This window comes from Echinops telfairi, unplaced genomic scaffold, assembly GCF_000313985.2.
Source record: "Echinops telfairi isolate 266 unplaced genomic scaffold, ASM31398v2 ScPeMD7_7469;HRSCAF=8507_0, whole genome shotgun sequence".
NCBI classification, from domain to species: Eukaryota; Metazoa; Chordata; class Mammalia; order Afrosoricida; family Tenrecidae; genus Echinops; species Echinops telfairi.
This window is the reverse complement of record NW_022111372.1, coordinates 2,619,140-2,642,368: the sequence shown is the minus strand read 5'-3', so window position 1 is coordinate 2,642,368 and position 23,229 is coordinate 2,619,140. Positions and strand designations below refer to the sequence as shown.

At 35.8% G+C, this 23,229-nt stretch overlaps 1 protein-coding gene across 3 annotated transcripts in view; it reads right to left on the bottom strand.

Annotated features, from left to right (window-relative positions):
- Window positions 1-23,229, bottom strand: part of USP25 (ubiquitin specific peptidase 25) — a 168,866-nt gene that overhangs the window by 118,938 nt on the left and 26,699 nt on the right. For all 3 annotated transcript variants that reach the window (XM_013006906.2, XM_004711310.3, XM_004711311.3), the window contains exons 2-3: window positions 19,195-19,272; window positions 11,126-11,270 (exon numbers count right to left, since the gene is read on the bottom strand). In XM_013006906.2, coding sequence (XP_012862360.1) covers window positions 11,126-11,270; window positions 19,195-19,272 — 223 coding nt within the window. The remainder of the gene's footprint in view (window positions 1-11,125; window positions 11,271-19,194; window positions 19,273-23,229) is intronic.

Here is a 23,229-nt window from a genome sequence, read left to right as displayed (position 1 = left end):
AAATGGAGAGAAAATGTTTTGAGAAACAATGTACAAATGCGCTTTACACAATTGATGTGTGTATGGATTGGGATAACAGTTGTATGAGCCCCTGATAAAATGGTTAAAAAAAAAAAAGAAAAAGTTATGGATTTTTTAAAAATGCTGTACCAAATAAACTCACACTAACTTGATATTGCATGTTTCAGCAGCATCAACCTTGAGGCACTAAGAAGGATAAACCATCAGCTTGAGAAGAAGCCCCTATCAGAGCAACATTCATTCCACCAAAATGGAAGGACCCACGCACAGCAAGTTCACGGCACAGCTTGGATGCAAGAATGGTGAAATCACTTACACTGGATGAAAAGTTTATGGAAACTTAAGAAATTGGCAATTTACAAATAGAAAATCCATTTCAAGAAGGGATGAGACAATTTTGAAGATGGAGCTGAAGCCTGAAGCAGCAGATAGCCAAGATCTCCACTGGCTCAGCTTACCCAATTCTGGCTGGAAACTAAAATTGGAGCCAACTTTCTGCTCCACGAGTACTGAAACTGTTGCGCCCAGATCAGCTGCAGACAAGAGCAGAGATTTCGATAGAAATGTTAAACAAGTTGGGATCAAGACCCTGAAGCACTGTAACAGGAGAGAAAACATGGCTGTACCAGCATGCTCCTGAAGCCAACAGCACAATCAGAGCAAAGGCTAACAAGAAGTAAAAGTGGTCTTGTCCAGGTAAAAGCTGATCAGTCAGGAGCAAAAGTTGTGGCAATAGTTTGTTGGCATACTCAAGGCATTTTGCTTGTTGACTTTCTAGAGAGCTAAAAAATGATAATACCAGATTATTAGAAGAATGTTTTAAAGAAGTCAGCCAAAACTTTAGCAGAAATATACCCAGAAAGCTTCACCATTCTTCCACCACTACGATGCTCCTGCTCATTCCACTCATCAAATGGAGACATTTTGAGTTTTGATGGAAAATTATTAGGTCTCCACCTTAAAATTCTGATTCCTGATTGAACCCCTTCTGACTTCTTTCTGTTCTCCAATATGTTAAGTAGAACTTTAAAGTACATCCATTTTTCTTCAGTTAATATTACAGAAGAGGTTGCACTGACATGATTAAATACCCAGGATCTCAGTTCTTTAGTTCTAAGATATTAGTTGCTTTTCCCTCTATTATCACATTTTCTCTATTTGTATAAAAACAATAGCACAAAACAATAATTTATAAATTATCAAGGGTTCATGGGGGAGGGGGCAGTGTGGAGGGAGGGTGAAAAATGAGGAGCTGATACCAAGGGCTCAAGTAGAATGCAAATGTCTTGAGAATGATGATGGCAACATATGTACAAATGTACTTGACACAACTGATGTATCTATGGATTGTGATAAGAGTTGTATGAGCCCCTAATAAAATGATTTAAAAAAACAACGAAAACAACAGCAGAGGAAACTGCTGCACATTAGTACAAATCAAGAACTAAATTATATGCATATGCATTGCATTACAGTTATGCATGTTCATGTTTTTTTTATTAAAGTCAGTTTCACTTAAGAATTTGATGAAAAAGCAGTATTTAATTTTATTATTTATAGGTTCTTTTAATTTTCAGAGTTGAAATGTGGAGTATACATAAATGATTGCTGCTATATATTCAAAGTATGTGCTTATCTAATGAAAATACACGTGCAATATTTGAGATGATAACTAGCTGTTTTTCCATATAATATTTGAAAGCACAACTGACAGGCTATGGCTATTCAGTATTGAGCATTTAGCAGATATTTTCTCAAAAATTAATAATGTAAATCTGCTAATCGAAGAAACACAAATGAGTATCTATTCCCAATGATTACTTTTAAGCTCTCAAATAAAAGTCAGAAGTTTGGAAAATTTGTTTCAACCACTGTGAGCTTTATATTTTCTCTGTACTTAAAAGGCTTTACTGGTAAGATCATTGGAAGTGTTATAAGTTTTCATTTAACAATGAGGTTTCAACATTTAGAAGAAAATGTTTTCCAAATTACCAATGCACACAATGCAAAATCATTCTCAGGTTAAAAGATCTATTCAAAGGTAAGACAGATGGATTAATTTTAATGTGAAGAGTACTAACAAGTCATAGATATGATTTGCTTCTATGACTGTACGATGATTTACTGGATATGGCACTTCTAGCCATAATTTGGTTAACCCTCCCCAAATGAATGAGTGGGATCATGAATGCAGGTTTATAGGAATTTAGTGAGGGTACTGGTCAGTTTGCCATCCTGCTAGGTTTAAAAAGAGCCATCTAAAAAGAAGAAATGGGAGATGTCATTACAATCAAGAAAGAAGTGTGAGAAGCTGAGCTAATCCTTTGGATTCTGATTCCTGAGCCCTGAGCCATCTCATCCAAGAGAAAGAGAACTGTGACACCCTTGGAGCAACAGGGATTGGTAGAAGCAAAAGCAGCAGAACCAAGAGCCAGAGCATGAGACAAAGTGGTGGGCTTTCCATCCCACTGAGCAAGGTAAAGCTGAGTGCTTTCAGGGAGGAGGTTCACTTGAAAATTGGGTTGCTTTCAGACACTTAATTAAAAGAACTGGGTTTGCAGACTCATGGAAATGGAGCCCAGTTTTTGAGTGGAGCCTTTTGGAGGGATGGAGTGCCTTTGGGCATTTACAGGCTGAAATATAGCAGCTTTGTAACACTTGCTTGAGCAGTTCAGAGGCCACCGGGTCAGGTAGCTGAGCTGAGAAATGACAGACCAGGGAAAAACCAATCAGAAGACATGGTCGTATGAGTGATACTAATAACCAGGGTACCAAAGCTAATGTGGAATAGAAAGATGTCCCTTTTAGTGCAATTTAATCTCTACTGTTGTGAGCATCCTAAATATATTATAGTCTTACAATTGACCCTGGCATTGCAGCAACATTAATTAATCAATTAATTAATTAGATAAATAAATAGGTTACCTTACCCTAGGGTAAAAGGATAAAATTGTTAAAATTGTTATTTTGGCTGTATGGCGAATTGAAATTTCTTAATAGGGCTCTTTAACCATGTCTCTGTAACTCTCAGCAAATAATCAGGTGGGACTATGCAAATAAGATGTAAACACTGGCAGAGGGGAGTTGGTCAGTCTTGCCATTCACCTGGCTATAAGAATACGGCATCCCAGAAGCCAGGAAAGATAATTCCCAGGACTCTCAAGGAAGAGCCAACACGATTGCACAAGTTCGAGACCCTTCCCTGCTTGACATGGTGGAGACAATAGAAGTCTTACCACTGCAATACCAGGGACCCCGAGGCAAGGGAACAACAAAAGCATAGCACAGGAACAGCATGGAAACTCTGAGGCTGAGGTTGAGCAGTAGGGAGGCTTTCTGCCCCATGGAGAACGTAGGCAAAGGGGCCACATGGCTGAGAGGCTGAGTACCACAGAAAGAGACCTGGTTGCTGCTGTGAACAAAAGATTATATTCCTAATGTTTTCTGATTCTGGTTTGTGGTAACCTATTAACTTCCCTAATAAACTCCCATAATCAGGAGTCCTGTTTGAGTTTCTGTGTGGTGATATCCCCATTGCAAGAGCTAATCGAACCCAGCAGAGAAGCTGAATGAGCCAGAGGAATGACTGGTGTGAGAACAGGCTGGACGAAGGATGGAGGGTGGAAGCAGGCCTTGTAACAACTTACCTTGGGCTGCTATGGGGATGAATTCTCCTCCCTACTGAAGTCGAAGCAGTCCATGATGTTAGTTTGTTTTTCCCCTCAGATTAGAATAACTAGATTCGATGTCTACCACTTCCCTCCCAGATTCTCCAATAGTTAAGAGGTTCACGATATTAGTATAACCGTTTGTCAGCTGAAAACCTCTGCCAAAAGAATCTGAGTATGTAATCCTTGTTATGAAGAAATGCTATAAAGATGCAGTGGTTATAGCTTGGGCTGCAATCAGTAAGGTCTGCAGTTCGAAACCACCAGGCACTCCTTGGGAGAAAGATGGGGTTTTTTCTATTCCTGTAAAGAGTTACAGGCGCAGAAACCCACACGAGCAGCTTTGGCCTGTCCTATAGGGCTCCTTCAGTCAGAGAAGACTGTGGCAGTGACTTTGTTTTGCTTCTCTTTTGTTAATGTAATCAAGGTTGATTGATGCCAGTCCTTACGGACAAGCTGGGACTTAATCCTTCAAACATAGGGATAGTATTTTATTTCTTGTAGTTTCACTATAATAATTTTCTCCACGCTATTCAATAGGCTCTAACTTTCTATAGGAAATTTTAGAATATAGTAATCCTGAAAACAGCCTTTTCTAACCTACTTACATTCTAAATACAAATGCTTTTAAGACAAAATAATAAAGCAAAATATTTCACCTAGAATAACTAAATCTGACTTTTGTTTTTCTGAAGGAAGCAGAATAATGAGTTCTAAAAAAGATGGCATGGTGAGTGAAATGAGACAGCAGTTAGTATATATATAAAAAAAGAATAATTTATAAATTATCAAGGGGCCATGGAGGAGGGAAAAGGAAGGAGGGAGGAAAATGAGGAACTGATGGTAGGGGCTCAAGTAGAAAGAATGTTTTGAAAAAGATGATGACAACATATGTACAGATGTGTTTGACAAAATGGATATAGGTATGGATTGTGATAAGAGCTGTAAGAGCTCCCAATAAAGTGATTAAAAAAAAAAAACATGACATGGACTATTACTTTTAAAATTAAAAAAGAAAAGTCCATGAGTCTTTACATGCTTATATTTTAAAAGACCAAAAAATAAATGTAGCCATCAACAATCCTAACTAGCAAGCATTCACTTAGAAAAATGTTCTTATAGAAATCCATTCATATACCACACCATTACTGATATTCTTACACCTGTGCCAACTCAGGTCCCTAGTAGAACACTCAACACAATTTTTAGCCACCACTCCTGCAGTGCTATGAGCACAATCCAGTAGTGCATGTGTGAAGTTAGTTGGACACCATGTGTAGAAAACCATGTACACAAGTAAGTAAGTATTAATTGCCATTATTTTGGCAATTAATGGCAATAAAATGGCATTAAACGAATGGCCAGATTAAAATATTTTTCCTGTTAAGTCAAAGTACACATAAAAATGAAACTCACCCTAATAAATCTATCCTTTCCCAAATAAATTTGAGTAAAATACCAACTACCAAGTGCTTCTCTACTTCCAAAACATGCAATGTATAAGTTGTTTCTAACTTATAATCATTTTCTCATGAGCATAAAATACTATAAAAAGAGTGGCTTCTAATTAAGTTCACAAAAAATTATTTCACCCAATACTAAGATGTAATTTCATTTGTGAAGAATGTTTTTTGAAGGAAAAAAATAGATGAATCTTCTGTTTTTCCCCTTATCTACATAAACTTCAGATACTTTTCTATTACTAAGCTGAGTTTATATTTACCACAAGCAGAGATAAGCAGGCCGATGAGTGACAAGAGAAGAATTTCATTTGAGGAGTTAGGAGTTAAGCGTAGAAAAAGAGTTCGGAAAGAAATACTGAGAATACATACAATAGCAGTAACAATGGAAGGGAAAAGTACACATGGAACTGATAGGACTGTAAACGGAATAGCTGTTTTGACAAATTGGGAATAACTATAAAAAACCAGGCCAACAAAGAATGGAATGCTGTTAAGAGAAAAAGGCAGATAAAAACATAGGGATGTTTAGCAGAAGATCAGAAATAAGAATCCTACCACTCTGGCTGTCATTCACGCTGCTTCTTCCACAGATTTGCCCTTGCCATCTTACCATTTATCTCTGTATATCCAAACAATATACTTCCCAAGATCCTAGGCTGGGAAGAACTTTCTTCAGACGTTCCCAAGGTTTATTCCCATATTCAACTCAGATCTCTGTGCATTTATGACTGTATCTAAGACACATTTCCTGATAAATCTATCTAAAATCTAAACTTTCCGTCCCACCAAAAACTGCAACCCTGTACCCTGTATTCCTTTATCCTGCTCCTTTGCCCTTCACAAACTCACTACTATCTAACAATGTGTACTACTTACTGCCTGCTTCTGTCCATGAAATCAGAAGTATTAATTTGTTTGTTTAATGAGTTACAGTACCTGATAGTATATGTATATATGTAAGAGATGCAGAGCAAGATCTACCATGAACAGAGATAATCACTGACTTCCTTTCATAGCAGCACTAATGAAAAGACCTATGAGCATGTTTCTTTTCCCATTAAAAGTTTGTTTTTCCTATTAAGTAAAAGGTTAAAGAACGTTCTTTCTGTGATGAATGCATAATACCTGAACTGCCCATACAGTAGCCACTGAATCACATATGACTGCTCCTGGGCATTTCGAATGCTTGGCAAGTGCAAACAAAGAACTGAATTTCAAATACTATTTAAATTTTAAAAATTTTAATTTAAGTAGTCCCTGTGACTAGTGGCTAGTCTATTAAGCAGTTCATTTTAAATAACCTAGTATTTGCAAAGATGGCTGCTAAAATTATAATAGTGAAATGAGAGGTAAAGTAGGGTAATAGCAAAGAAGCCTTTGTCATTAATTTTACTGTGCTTTCCAACTTGTATTAAGTAACAAGTATTAAAATTTAATATTCTATATTTATTAATTAAAGTGCAAAGGCCAGTGTCTATTATTCTGTTTTAAAATTAAAATAATTTTTAAGTTATGGAAGTCATGCTAGAGTGTGTGTCTAATAAAATGTTGTCTAATTGTATTTAAACAATTATAAATAACAACTTTTGCCACATTTTAGCACCTCGTTTTTAAACTAACCATAACTGTTTGTAAATCATCAAAATAGTGTTATACAATAAGAATTTCTTGTAATTGATTTAACTTGCATTGCAGTTTTCTCCTATATAAACAAACTTTGGAAAAGTGAAATTTCAGGATTCAGTTGCTAAAAAGATAAACTGACAAGAATGGGATTTGGAGTACCTGTGGTATAAATCACAATTAGTCTGGCCAGGCAATACAACCACAGCCAGCATTCTACAAAAGAACTTTTACATTTTCTTACTTTCTATGCAATTCTTCCCAAATAATGTAGTTTGTTTTGATTTTTTTGTTTCTTAGCAATCAAAAGTATACTGATTATAAATCTGTGAAGTCCGAGTTAAAACTCAGTCCAATGTGTTACACTAATTCCTCTAAAACTTAAATTAATATGTGGCTTACTTTCTGTCTTAAAATTACCTACCCAACTCCCTCTTATCTTTTGATCCACACTGTGATTGCTCAACTGTAGCACATCTTGTTCGGGTACGCATATACTGTTTTTTTCCTGTTTCAAGAAAGTTCAAAAGAATTTAATGGTCAAGAAAGAAATAAAAAATACTCTATCAGATTTCAAAATGGGCAAAGCCTTACACAGTGTGTCTATGGCAATTTGTCTTGACACAAAACTTCAGCCTCACTAGAGATTTGAGCACATCTTCAGCATGGCAACAGCATGCATTGTGTACTCAGTCCATTTTTATTAGTATTTTCACTGGGAATCTCCCAAGCAACTATATGCCCTGGAAGTTTTCTAAATATCAAATATTGATTTGGACCTTTTAGAGTATTAAAATATGGGAAAACCAAAACACCAACTTCACTACTTCTGAACTCATTACTATAGAAGTTGCAAGATTTTTTTGAAGCATTTCCATTTTCTCTTCAAAAGTGAAAATGAAAAACGTGCTAAAGCATATCATTGTTCTATTAACTCAACTATAATTACTTCTTAAATATTATATGAATTCGCAAAACTATAGACATTCTTTAAATCAAGTTCTCTCATTTCTAGACCCTATAATGCATCAGTGTAAACAAAAGTGAAAGTATCCCCACAAGCCTCAAATATGACGTCTAGTGGATAATAGTTTTAACTTTCAATTTTTCTAAACACTATAAACTACAGTTAACTCACCCTAAAAAATATATATCAGTTATAAAGTTATCAGTTATATACTGTATCATTTCGACAAAAAAGCACATGTAGTTCTCATGTAATAAAAATCTTATTTCAAAATAATGATCTTATGTCAGCACTGCAACCAAATTGTGATATATTAAAATAGTTCTTGCTCTAACCTTGGCTGTAAGGAATTTAATACATTTAAAATTAAAATAAATTTTTAAGTAAGATAAATATGATCAACTTTCAAATAATAATGCATAACACAAAAGTTTTTAAATGCAAAAAAGGGCCATATTTAAAATAAGTAAAGTAATATATGTATGATCAACTTTCAAGTACAAATGTATTTTGTATAAAATCAAAAAAATACACCAAAAAAATCTATTTGTACAATTCCTTGAGAATTTACTCCTACTGATCATTGTATCACTCCATAGTCCCTCACGTATATAACACTGTATTATAAAACGCCCCCCCCCCAAAAAAAGACCCACACTGCCAATACACTCGATTCTGACACAGTAACCCCATGGGACAGATAGAACTGTCTCTGTGGGTTTCTGAGACTGTAACACTTTCTGGGAGTAGAAAGTCTCATCTTTCCCCTGCAGAGTGGCTGGTGGCTTCAAACTGCTGACCTTGTAGTTAGCAACCCAACACAGAAGCACTATGCCACCAAGGCACCTACACGACATTATCACATTACTAAACTTAAATCCTGAAAGGAGATTGTTTCCCAAAAGCAATTTTACTTCGTAATATTTTACAAACATAATACAACTAGGTAAAATGTGAAAGTAAGATTTTTACCTCCTCAGCTATTTTGTCCTAATTTAATTCTGCCAGTCTTGTTAAGACAATTGCTACATTAAACTTCTCATTTGTTTCTCAATAATCTCAAATCAATTTCATGGACACACTTTCTCAATTAGACAGTGTGGGTATTCCAACTAGAAGGATACAATCTTTTACAAATAAGAACCCGCAACACCAAATCAGCTGACATGAAGTCAGAAACTCTGTTTCCATATTTTTAAGTGAAAAAATAGAACTACTTAGTACATATTTTTCAAGAGCTACATCTACATATGCACTTTTTTTTTTAATTATCAGCAAATGGGAGACAAGTCTTCTGAAACCAGGTTACCTTCTCCCTCATGCTTTTCTTCTTCTCCTCTTATAACATTGTCACCATGCCTTTATTTATTGGGCTTAACAACATTTATTGACTTCTTGCACAGCCAATAAATATCTTCAAGAAAACCATATAATCTTTATTGTCACACACACCTCTTACCACAGAGTGAACCATCTATATTAAGAGTTCACACATTCTAAAACTTTTTTATTCTTTGAACTAGGACAAGGAGGAAGTTCAATTTCCTGTTTCCAGTTATTCTTTTTTATTTCTTCTTTTATCTACCTACCTAGTTTCTATGCCTACCACAGATATCAAAACTTTGAAAAGTGTATTTCAAATATTAATTTTTTTCACTCTTCATATGACCTCTTTTTTCCAACATATTTGTTAACCTCTTTCTCTTCCATTGGTTTTGAAGCAACTTTTCGACAATCAAACTATTATATATTATCAAAACTATTCAACAGTTTTGAGTACCTACGTTGTGCTAAGCACTGCTTTGGTATGCTTATAGGAATGTTAATAGCACCCTGCTTATCAAGCTTCTAGTTTGTTAAGAAGACAGGTGCAAGCAAATAATTGCAAAGTACCAGGTATGTGTTAATACAAAATTATGTTCTGGCTGCTGTTTAAGCACTAGTTAAAGCTCACACACTCTGTAAAACAGTAAAAGAAATTAGACTAGAAGGGAAGAGCCAGAGGGAATTTCAGATAGAAGGAGCAGCACTGATAAACATGGAGAAAAATGAAATAGCACTTGGATCATATAAGAACATCAAGGCATTTAAGAAGGAAGGGAAAAACAGTGAAAAGTGAAGTTAGAAAAGTCGCTTTTTCCCTTCCTTCTTATAGGCCACATTATAGTTCATCTTGAACTCAGATGTAATCAACCGGGCCTATCTTCAATACATAAAATGTCCCTCATATTAACGACCTGTGTAAAAAAGGTGTAATTCAATTTTGGATGACACAAGATTATTTACAAAGTAAAATTATTAAAACCATTCTAACAAATGAAAAGTAAAATAGTTTATCAACAGATAAAACTAAGTGGTATTTAGTGTCCATCAATAGTTGCAAATAGCTGTGTGAATGGGCTCCTCTATTTCTGGTGCCCTAACTTTGAGAAGGTCTAGCAACAAAATCTGAAGCTCTCATCAAATATACTTTTATTTTTTTAATTAAAAGATCATTTTATTGAGGACTCTTAGAGCTCTTATAACAATCCATACATGAATCGTATCAAGCAGATTTGTATATATGTTGCCATCATTATTTTCTAAACATTCACTTTCTATTGAACCCTTAGTGTCAGATCAAATATGCTTTCGCTACCAAACCTCTTCAGTCAATAATGCGTAAGAACAAATACACATTTTTATATCGAGCGCAGTTCTGCTTTGATACCCACAGGGTCACCATACAACAGAAATGACCCAACAGAATCTGATATTGGTACTAACATTAACTTTTTTATGTAGCACAGTTATTAAACACTTAGATAAGGACTTAAATGTATTCTGAAAAATTATAGGTGCTATAAACACTAGGTGTACGTGTCATGGAGAAAAATTAGGGGGTTAATAGAAAATTTTCATATACTTTCTCCAAATTCATTTTATTGGTAACAAGAGAAACTTGTTAAGTGATAAACCTTTATCTAAAGGTTTCCAACATTTACTTATTATTTTTTGTGAGAGGTAAGAAAAAGAAAGTACTTCCCTTTTAAAATAGTACAAAGGTTTTACTTCTACTTAAAACCCATAAAAAATGTATGTACCCATTGAAATTCTAGCAATTCGCTTTCTTTTATAAATGAGACTTTTAACAAGTTCTTATTTCAAAGCAATGAGTACTACATGACTTAGGCTATGATAAAAATATGTAACTTAAATACTTCTAATCTGAAAAAAATATATAATGTAGCTGATAAAAATAAATGCTCCTTTTAATTACACTAAAACTTTTTTTTTTAAAGATCAACTAAGATCCTTCACCTCGGCTATATAAAACTAACATATCCCTAAAGAAATATATATATTATGTTCTCTTAAAATATTGAGGGAAAAGGAAAACTTACTTGCATCTGCTTGGCTTCCCACACTGATGTAGCGATCATTTCCAGGAAGTGCTGTTTGGTAGTAAGTTGTCTCCTCTTGCTGAGGGGTCTTGGCATTCTTTGAAGTAAGAAAAGCCACTGCTAATTCCAAGTTTCCATTACTATCCTTGAAAAATCAAGACATGAACATCAAATACTTTGGAATAACTCTGTATTGTTCTCACTTGACCTCTGCAATTTCCTCCAAAACAAATAATACTTAAAAGCAAAAATCACTTTTAAAAAGTATTTATTTATAATTAAAATTTAATAGTGTGGGGTAAAAATTTAATAATGTGCTCATCTTAATTCAAACATTAAATCAATAGTGATGCCAATGAATTGAACCTACTTATCCAAAGGCAAAAGCAATTCTATATAACTAATTTGCTACTTTTCCATCGTTTTCATGTCTGCTCAAAATAAAAAAAGAAAATGAAGGCACACTTTTAAATAAATGAATAAACTAAAAAACGTTTTCAGGAAATAACCAAGAGTACAAAGTTACTATGTAAAATAGTACTTCTGCAAACAAGGTCAAAAGAAACTCCCACTGTTATGGGGTTAAACACATATACAGTGGCAACATTAATAAGTAAAATATCAAGAACTGTAGGAAGAAAACAGCAAAACTGTACTAAAGCTTGAGAGTCAATCAAGAGACAGCTCACTTTCAAGAAAGCTCAGTACTATCAAGATGGCAAATTTACCTAAGTTAAACATATAAATTTTACATAGTTCCCACCAACCACAGTATTTCTTGAAAAATTATTCTAAAGTGTGTATAGAAGACAGCTGATGCTAGAAAAATCAATAGTTGCAGTAACAGCAAAATTAATAAGACTTCTAATTGAAACATCACAGAAGAGCCAAGTACTACTAATGAAGTTACACTTATAACAGAGATAAAACATGTAAGGTATACGGACCTAAGAAATTCCAAATACACAAACAGGAAGCTACAGATTTTGAACAAGAATGAAATGGCATAGTTTACATTATAAAAGGATAACTCTGGCTATCCCCTGAAATAGACAATGGGAGAGAAAGGGAAGAAGCAAAGAATAGAGATAATGAATGTGAGGTGTGATACAAGACGAATGAAGGATGACTTCACTATTGCCACGTGTCTAACTCTTAAGTTTGAACAGCAGTATTACTTTATATTATCTTAGCTATCACAATCAGATTAATAAATGACTACTAAAATATGAATGTACACATTCTATAGGTAGATAAGTACATTCATGTTAAAATAATTTATAACAATAGCTAATACTTATTGAGAGTGTGATGATAGAAGATGGCTAATACTGAAATAACCAAATTACTGAAAAGGAATTCCCTGTAGAGGTCATAGTAATATGTTAATTGAAACTACAAAGAAAATCAAATAATAATAATGAAAACTATATTTTCTACAGAGAGCTATAAAGTCTGGAGGGTTCTGGGGAGCACCCTGGTGCTATAGGAGTTAGAAGTTGGGCTGCAATCTGCATGGGCACCAGTTTGAAACCACCAGCTGCTCTGTGGGACAGAAACTGTGCTTTCTACTCTATAAACAGTTACCATCTTGGAAACCCACGAGGGGTCGCTATGAGTCAGCACGGACTCGATGGCAGTGAGTTAGGTTTGGAGGATTAGCCTATGTGCTTCTCAAATGATATCATAAGCTAATAAACTGAATACAAGAATTCACGAAACAGAAGGTTATTTCCTATGGAAGGTTAGGAAAAAAAGTAATGAAAGTCCTAAAATCAGGATTTGACATGTGTGTAGCTAAGCAAAAGTAGACTCCATGTCAGTCTATAAGGGCGCTTCAAAAAATTCATGGAAAACTGAATTAAAGGGTAAGGGGGTTTTTCCACAAACTTTTTGAAGTTCCTCAGTATGAATAGTCAATACATTATTAGCACATTACAGATGTATGCTAGGTAAAATCTAGGATTAAAACATAATGGCATCTATACAGCTAAGAGTCTAACTGAAGCTAAAGGAAAACCCAGTAAATAAAATTAGGTTCATATTACTACCTACAAAGAAATGTGGACCAAGATTGATTTGCGCTACATTTCCACCACCCCGCCCCAAAATAAATGAGTATTCAAAATTTGCCCCAGAAAGTAATTGACTACAATATTTCTTGATATAAAATATGGCAATGAGACTTTCTGAAAATAGAAATGCAGTAACTGAGTCACGATCATTTATTAGAATAAATAACAAAAAAATAAAACTAGCTTCCATCTAATTCATTACATTTATTTAGGGTGCTGATTCAGAAAACTGTATTGGCTAGACCTTATCAGCTCTGGGTTTTCTTAGGTCAGTGATTCAAACCCACCAGTCACTGCAGCCTTTGAAAGATTGAAAGATTGTATGCCCAAAGGTAGAGCTTTCCTCTAGCCCATTGGATCACTGTGAATACAAGTCAAACAGATGCTAGATTTGTTTTCTTTTTCTTTCTGGTATGGGAAGCAATATACAGAGACTACAAGTTGGAAACTGCAAAGCCAGAACACAGCTTCAGAAGACTGGAAAACAGAGAAAATTGAAAAGACATATGTGTGAGGTCAACTTTGAAAATGTAAAAGACTTCATAGCATTTTTCATAAATATTTTGAAGATCTAAATTTTTATTCTTCATGTTATTCTTTAGGGAGCAGAAAATCTCATCTTTCTTTCGCAGGATGAATGCTGGGCTCAAATAGCTGACCTTGTGGTTAGTAGTAATAACCAACTATTCTATCAGGGCTCCTTATTTATTTAATATACAGTAATCTTCTTGCTGGTCCCTTTTTAAGATAATAGAGTGGACCATATGGCTGATCCCACTATGAGACACGACGTCCCTTGCTGACCCATTGCGCTATGGGGGACAACACTGGATACTCCGTGTTGTCGGGATTGACCTGGTCTGACCCAGCAACATTGAGGCAAAACACTAAAGGCGTGCAGCAGAGCAACATGGGAAACAGAGCAGAGAGCTCCCAAGGGAGTACAAAGGACAGACTCTGGGGCCAGAGCCTGGCACCCCATCGATCCTGACTGAAGGACAAGCCTAGAGATCAAAAATCAGACCTTGATCTATTTACAAAATTTTCTTACTTTTTAAATATTTCTTTTTCTTTTTTTTAAATTAATTTATTATTTCCTGGGTCATTGGTTTCTTTTTTGTTATCATTGTTGTGTTCTCTTTTGTCACTTTGTCTTGCTATGCCTTGTTTTTTGGTGCATATTATTATCTCTGTAGATCTATCTAGATAAGACAGGCTGTATGAACAGTCTGGACGCGAAAACAACGGAACCAATAGTTCCAAGGAGACATGGGAGAGGGGGAGACGGGGGGAAAGGAGGTGGTGTTGACCAACTCAGGGACAAGAGAGCAAAAAGTGCTCCAAAATTAGTGGCAAGGAGGGTGTGAGAGGCCTGGTAGGGATTCAGCAATGGCAATGTAACCGAGAGAAATTACTGAAACCCCAATGAAGGCTGAGCACGATAGTGGGATAAAAGGAAAGTAAAAGGAAATAGAGGAAAGAACTAGGAGCAAAGGAGTATTTATAGAGATCTCAATACAGGTATGTATATATGTAAATATATTTATATAGGATGGTGGGGAAATAGATCTACGTGCATATATCTATAGGTTTAGTATTAAGACAGCAAATGGACATTGGGCCTCCACTCAAGTACTTACTCAATGCAAGAACACTTTGTTCTACTAAATTGACATTCCATGATGCACATCTTCCCAACACGATTGCTGAAGACAAATGTGTGCATACGCAAATGTGGTGAAGAAAGCTGATGGAGCCTGGCAATCAAAAGATAGAGCATCTGGGGTCTTAAAGGCTTGCAGGTAAAACAAGAGGTTATCTAGCTCAGAAGCAACAAAGCCCAAATGGAAGAAGCACACCAGCCTGTGTGACCACGAGGTGTAGAAGGGACCAGGTATCAGACATCAAATAACAAAAAATCTTATCAGTGGGTGCCCACCTTCCTGATATAATCACTGAAGACAAATGTGTGCATAAGCAAATATGGTGAAGAAAGCTGATGGTGCCCGGCTGTAGCATCTGTGGTCATAAAGGCCTGAAGATAAACAAGCACCCATCTAGCTAAGAAGCAAGAAAGCCCACATTTCGGAAGAAGCACACCAGCCTGTGTGAACACGAGGGGTCGAAGGGATCAGGTATCAGGCATCAAAGAACAAAAACTCACATATCATTGTAAATGAGGGGGAGTGCAGGGTGGAGACCCAAAGCCCATCTGTAGGCAACTGGACACCCCCTTACAGAAGGGGCACGGGGAGGAGACGAGCCAGCCAAGGTGCAGGATAGCAACGATGAAACATACAACTTTCCACATGATCCCAATTCTACCTTACAAATCTGGCTAGACCAGATAATGTACTTTGGTACAGATAGGAACTGGAAACACAGGGAATCCAGCACAGATGATCCCTTCAGGACCAGTGGTGAGAATGGTGATACTGGGAGAAGGGAGCAGGGAGGGAGGGGGTAAAGTGAGGAGCTGATATCAAAGGCTCAAGTAGAAAGCAAATGTTTTGAGAATGATGATGGCAACACATGTACAAATGTGCTTGACACAATGGATGCATGAATGAATTGTGATAAGAATTGTATGAGTCCCTAATAAAATGATTTCAAAAAAATATAACAAATTGGAACAGCCTGCTATATAGTTCCTAATAAAGGTGAAGTGTTATTTTCTGAAAATTCCCAGTTTATGTAGTGTGCACTGTTCAAATATATCTCTGAATCAAAGGACAACCATGTGAAAGTGTAACGACTCAAATATTTAGTATAACATGAGCTATTCTAATAAAGCCAGTGTGTACTTCTTCTGTGTCAGGTTAACTAACACGACATTAGATATTCTAATTTTTTTATGGGTGAGAAGAGTGAAGAGTAGTATACAGCATATATTGTGTGTCTCAAATACTAAACCTGATAGGGGGAAGGTGTTCCCATTTGTAGAATCAGGTGATCAAACATACCCAGAAACAAGTCTAACATCTGAGGCACCAACATGTGTGTTTGCTCGTGTTATACAAATTGAGGAGGCCCACTTTTGCTTTGTCTCTAACTACTTAAGTGGCTTAATACACACCTTAATGCTTTACACAGTTATTATTTATATTATTTAACAATCAGTATTATTTCAACATTTTCTTGGTGAGCAATAAGAAAAAGAAGCACTAATTGAAAAAGACAATTAAGGTGTGACTCTGGGATTAGAACGCTTGGTTTCAATCCCAATCTTCTCCACATATAAGCTATGGTGAACAAAGTTGTAATTTTAACTTCTCTGTTTTCCCATCTTTAAAAAGAGGGCAGAGCTGGTATTCTGCCTCTTGTGGCTGGATCAGGATTTGCATCTGTCCCATTTCCAGATACATATGAAATAACAAAGAGGTATTAAATTATTCTGAATTTGAAACAACATAAAAAAGAGAGCAGAAATAAAGTGTATCTTACAGGATTATTATGAAGTTAGGACACAAAAATTATACAGAATGAGTGCTTAATATGTGCTAGCTATTATCATAATTATGAGTGTGATTCTATCACGTAAAAGATAAGCTGGATATCAGAAGAGACATTGAAATATGCTCATGAACATACAGAAGAGGTAAAGCAACACAAAGTGATAAAACAGCTGAACAGAATTTCAAAACGCAGCTTGAGAAGACAAAGTGTTACAATGAAGAGTACAAATACCTGGAGCTAGAAGGTAAAAAGGGAAGAACACATTCAGCAATATTTCAAGCTGAAATGTTGAGGAACTCTATAAGCAATATATTGAATGGTGCTAGAAGCACCCAACCCAGTCACTGTAAAAAAAATTTTGTCAATGCTCAACTTGTTAGGGAGGGAGCATATGATCAAAAACCAGTGGTACTGAAGGAAGAAGTCCAAGCTGCACTGAAGACAGTAGTCAAAAAGAAGGAAACGAATTGGATACCACTGTTCCGACAAGCTGATGTAGCACAGGAAGCACTCACTCATCTGTGCGAAGAAATCTAGAGGACAGCTACCTTGTCAATTGAAAGGAAATCATATTTCTGACTACTCAAAAAAAAAAGAGACCCAACAGAATGAGTATATAACACAAAACAATGCCATTAATGAGATGTGAGTAAAATTTTGCTGAAGATAATCCAAAAGCAGTTGAAGCAGGACATCCACAGTTGTCAGATATTCAAGCCGAATGCAAAAGAGGACATGAAATGAGAATAGCATTACTGAAGTCAGATGGATCTAGGCTGAAAGCAAAAATACCAGGGCAATATTTACTTGTGTTTAATTGACTATGCAATGGCATTCTGTGTAGAATATAGCCATTATAATATTGCATAAAATGAGAATCGCAAAACATTTCTTTGTGCTTATTCAAAAACTATATATAGACCGAGGGGCAGTCCTTTGACCAGAACAAGAGGACACCAATGGCTTAAAATCAGAAAAGCAGTGTGCCAGGGTTTAATCCCTTCACTATATATATTCAATCTGAATCCTGAGAAAATAACCCCAAATTGTGGACTACAGGGAAAAGAGTGTAGCATGGAGCCTAGAAAAGGCTCATTAAGAACCAGTGATATTCAGCTGACACAACCTTGCTTGCTGAAAGTCAAGAGCACTTGAAGCACTAACTGATAAATATCAGAGAATAGGGCCTTCAATAAGAATTATACCTCAATGAAAAGCAAAAAAAAAATCCTCACAACTGGACCAATAATCAATATCACACTAAGTGAAAAAAAGACTAAAGTTGTCAAGGATTTCATTTTGCTTGGACCCACAATCAATGCCCATGGAAGCAAGAGTCAAGGAATGAAATAACATATTGCACTGGACAGTTCTGCTTCACACGACGTTCTTTAAAGCACAAAGATGTCACTTTGAGGAACCAGATGTGACGCAATCAATGGTATTTTCAATTGCCTCATGTGCATTAGAAAGCTACACAAAAAAAAATAAGAAAGATTTGGAAGGAACTGATGTGTATTCACTATTGCGTTGTTAAAGAATATTTACAGCGTGATGGCCGGCCAGAACAACAAATTTATCCCTCCCCTTGGAGGGGAGGATGATGAGACTTCACATCACATACCTGTAATGTGTTCTCAAGGGGAACCAGTTCCTGGAGAAGAATATCATACTGGGCAAAAGTAGAGGGTGAGGGAAGAAGAAGAACCTCAATGCAATAAACTGATAGTCACTCCAGCAATGATCATGAACAACAGTAATTACGAGGATGGGGCAAGAACAGGCAGTGGGTGTTTCTGTTGTGCATAGGGTCACCATGAGTCAAAACCAATTCAATAGTACCAAACAACAACAACAAAAAAGATAAATTATGTCTAAAAACAAATTAAATACCAATGGCTCAGAACCAGGAATTTACCTGGTTAACTTTAGTGCAAGAAGCAAGTACCGAAGAACTGATGCCACAAGTATGCTTGTTAATAACAAAACTGTTTTAAAACAAACAAAAAAATGAATGCTCTATCTTAACCTTATTTGTATACTACCTTAAATTTGCAGTAGCAATATAAAAATAAACTTATGAAAAAGTTCAACTTCTTAAACATACTTCATTGACTTGATCTTTGACAATGTATACATCCATGTGACTTAGCTGGGTGCCTTGTTGTGGACATGAGGGTGCACCGTAAAATATAACCAATGGGAGGTATTTTATTTATTGTTTAAACTAACAATTTGATGTTTAAAATATTTAAGATAAAATTAGTTGAATGGAATCTAATTCTATTTCTCTTATTGAGAGACATTCAATTCCTAATCCCATTTTTTACAAGAAAATGTACATATAGAGAGATTATTGGCCACATGAAAATATTCTGGAACATTACATTGTTGACAACTAACATGCTCAAAATAAATAAGGCTCTTACTTTACCAAAAGTCAAAGTTATATCTCTACTGTCACATGACATAAATAGAAAACTGGATTTTCAAACAGTAGTAGGTAAACAACACACTGTCATAAAACAAAAGTCCTACCTTCAAAGCTTGCTGCAGTATCTGAGCATCATTAATCCCAGTAATTTCTCTCAGTTGATTCAAAAATGTCTGCTGGTGCTAGAAAAAGACAAAAGAAAATCATTATACTCTGAAAATACAAGAGGGGAAAAATATCTTTGATTAAAGCATACACGCACAGGAGACTCAGAATTCATCATAAATCATATAATCCAAAACCGAAGGAGGGAATAGTATCAGAGCCTAAATTGGAAGACTCCGGTTTGCAGAAGGCTATGGATGATGGTAGAAGCCCAGGATACACAACCTGTGAGATCTACACAGGAAATAAATTTCATTTAGAAAATGTTCATAGAAAATGGAGTTAAAGGATGATGGAATTACGAGCAACTTTTTGAAGTTCCTTTGTAGTCTTGTTTTGTTTTGTTTTCCTTACTAACCGAGTTAGATGTATTTTTCAGGGAAGTATTACACCTAGCTTAAAAAAAAAAGTTTATTTTTCCAGATTCCTTTGCCACTATGCATATGTAGGTGACATGATTCTGTACACTGAAGGTTTAAGGAGAAGTCATTAATGAAGACATAAGATTCATTTGGTAGCAACCTTTCTCTAAAAATGAAACCGCATAGTGTATTTCATAAATACTGACAGGGCATATCATTTCCTAAGTGAATTTTCATTTCTGTAAGAACCTCAAAGAGATCTCAGATAACCAAGAATAACCAACAAAATATGTAATAAAGCACATAACATGGTCACAAAAAATAAGTGAAATTTCAGAATAGTGGAACAAAAAAAAATAAAATGCCAATGTATACAACTGAAAACTGAGAAAATATAGTATTCTTTTTCTATCAATTTTTTTTTCTAATTTCATTTTAAAAACTGTCAAAACTAGGTATGGAAGCATGACTAAGTTATAAACATTTACCATTAAAAATTTAAGCTGAGTTGTACAACTTTCCTTGATGTGATTGAACTATTGAATTGCATATGTGAATTATAAGCCAATAAAACTGTTAGGAAAAAATTAAAGTTGTATAAAAAAAGTTATAGGAATTCACTCCAATTAAATAAATTATTTTATTAAAAGCAAAAGACAAGAGTTTTTACAAACTTGCTTCTAACCTCATCACAACCACCACTCCAAACCCCATTTTACAGAAACAATGTTATTTTGCTCTACAACGAATCATTCCATTGTGAATAAAGAAGACTGTTAACTATCCTTCATGGAAAAGAAACTTTTGTAAAAATGTCTATGAGACTATTCTTGATAATGTTGCAGGAATGAAAACAAGGTAAACATGCCCTACTAAAGAAGTGGTTCTCACACTTTCATGTGCACAAAAAGACCTGAGGAGTTCATTAACGAAATTCTGGCATCCCATCCCCCAGAGATGACAATTCCAGAAGACTGGGTCAGGACCCAAGCATCTGCATTTATAATAACGGCCTCAAATGTTCTGATGTAGATGAATAGAAGCAAAGTCTTAGGTAAGGAAACAGAGATATGTATATTTTTAAACCATGATTATACATGTTTACCATAGGAGCCCTGCTGGCACGGGGACTACTAACCACAAAGTCAGTCATTCGAAACCACCAGTCACTCCAGGGGAGAAAAAAAAACGAGGCTTCCTACTCTCATAGAGTTACAGTCTCAGAAACCCACAGAGGCAGTTAGTTCTGCCCTGTCCTACAGGGTCACTGTGAGTCAGGAATGACTCAATGACAATGACTTTTACATGTTTACAAACATTACACAAACTAAGTAGTATGCAAGATAGCATACAGGCACACCAACACAAGATAAAATATGGGCACAGTTTCCAAGCCGAGATAGGACAACAGAGCCTGAGATAGACTTCAATTCTGTCATCCAGGTATCTACTCCTTCTTACCATGTATCAGTTCTCATTAGGTACGATGCCTGTTCCTGCTCCATTAATAAGCTAAGCCAGGTGACTTGCTTCAACCATTAGCACATTAGTAGATAGTTATGCAGGAGAATATAAAAAGTGCTTAATGCTTGGGGTGTGGCTTCTTGAAGTTCGGCAACTGTTTTAAGAAAAAGACTTTGGAGGTACACACTTGCCAGAAAAAGTAGGTACCTGTGGAGAAGAGTTACCAGCCATTCCAACAGAGAAAGATGAAGCTCTCTGCTCCAGTAAAGATTTAAAGCCTTGTAAACTGCTGCACAAAGTCGCCAAGTTGGAATTGACTCAATGGCAAGGCTTAATGCTGCTTATTTTCAATTTTGTTTAAGGTGAAGGCTGCAAAATTACTCAGTATAGCTTCTCAGAGATGCAGAAAGTGGATCACTGACTTGAGGGAAGGGGAAATACATTTTATTATGCTATTGCTTATACGCTACATTCTTTTTAAGTGCCTCATTATCTAATTTCATTTTATACACACATCAGATATCTTAATCATCAAAAAGCTATTCTCATTTCATAGCTAATAAAGATTTCAGGAGATCATTAATTGCATAAAAATTAATGAAATCAAGTTTTTCCTATTCTCTTACCCATATTCCTTCCCTAATTTCTCTCTGTGACTTCTGACCTTGGAGATTAATGATGCAATGGAAATGTAAAATTTTTCCTAAAAAACCACTATTATGTTAAACCAAAAAAAAAAAAAAACCCATACAGGTATGAAAAGCTGAAGCAGTGATGCTTGCAAAATAAAAATCGTTATTCATGTCAGGAGTAAGGGACTCACATGTCAGTCTTTGCTCCTCTTCCCTAACCTCCAAACAGAAATGAAAACTTGGTTTAGTGCAAAAGAAAGTGAATGGTTTACAGCATGGGGCAGGAAATCACCAGCTAGAAGGACCTCTATAAATGGTTAGTGTTTTATTAATGGGGGGAAAAAATGACAGAGAACCATAAAGCATTCTAATACTTCCAAGTCACATCCAGTAAAGTATTGCTAGGCAAGGCACTTAGTATTAAGCATTTCAAAGTTACCTATCCATAAACAGATTAATTCACAAGACTGCATGCAAGGTATGGACTTTTATATGTATGTGTTTATATATCTATATATATGTGCAAATACTCTGCATCTGCCTGATAACATTCAACTGTCTTAGTTTGTGTTTATCTCATAACACATGGAACAGAGGGAATTGATTGATACATCATTTCAAGTACATACTATGTCTTGAAATCCCCAAACTTGCCTTTAACCCTTTAAGTAAACAACACAAAATTTTAATTTCCTGCATCTGGGTTTTGTGTTTTTGTTTTTCTAACCTATAATTTTATGAGAACTCTTGACTTTTTGTTTCTGTGTTAATCTGGGTAGACTGGAGAAACAAATTCATAAACATGCATATGTATATGGGTTTTATATAAAGGGTAATTGTACATTAAGAAAACATCCCAACACAGTCCAGATCAAGTTCACAAGTCCAATATTAGCCCATATGTCTGATACCAATCTATAAAGTCCTCTTCAGACTCATGAAACACATGCACTGATGCCAAATGCAGAACAATCACAAGCCAGTGAGTAGAAAGTCTTTGGATCCAGTGGTGCTGTAAGCATCTCAACGCTGGCAGGGGTCTCTGTGGCTTCTCGGGCTTCAGAGGTCTGGTTGCATTCATGTGGCTTGTCTGGCTCAGGGGCACTAGGGTAGTTCCATGTGTCTTGTCAGCTGCAATGTCTCTCAGGGAAGTCAGTAGAGAGAGGGAGGTGTCTCCCAGGGAGTGAACGGAAAGAGATAGTGTCTCCTGCCTCCAAGAAGGAATACAGAATTTCCCAGATTTCTCAGAAGGCCATGCTCACACAGAGCTCTCATTGGCTATCTCAGATTGACAGGCTAGACTCCACCCCTACACCTCCACCCTTAATCTTCAAATTGACACCAGATTAGGTGACTACCACAGTTTCCTCCAAATATAACAATTTATTCACTTTCTGAGGAAATGTCCCATAGTATTAATGCAATATTAATGCTTATCATGGCTTAACAGGTCTTTGCATGCCATATCTATTGCTACCTCTATCCTAAGTTTGCACTACTCACCCCCCCACCCCCC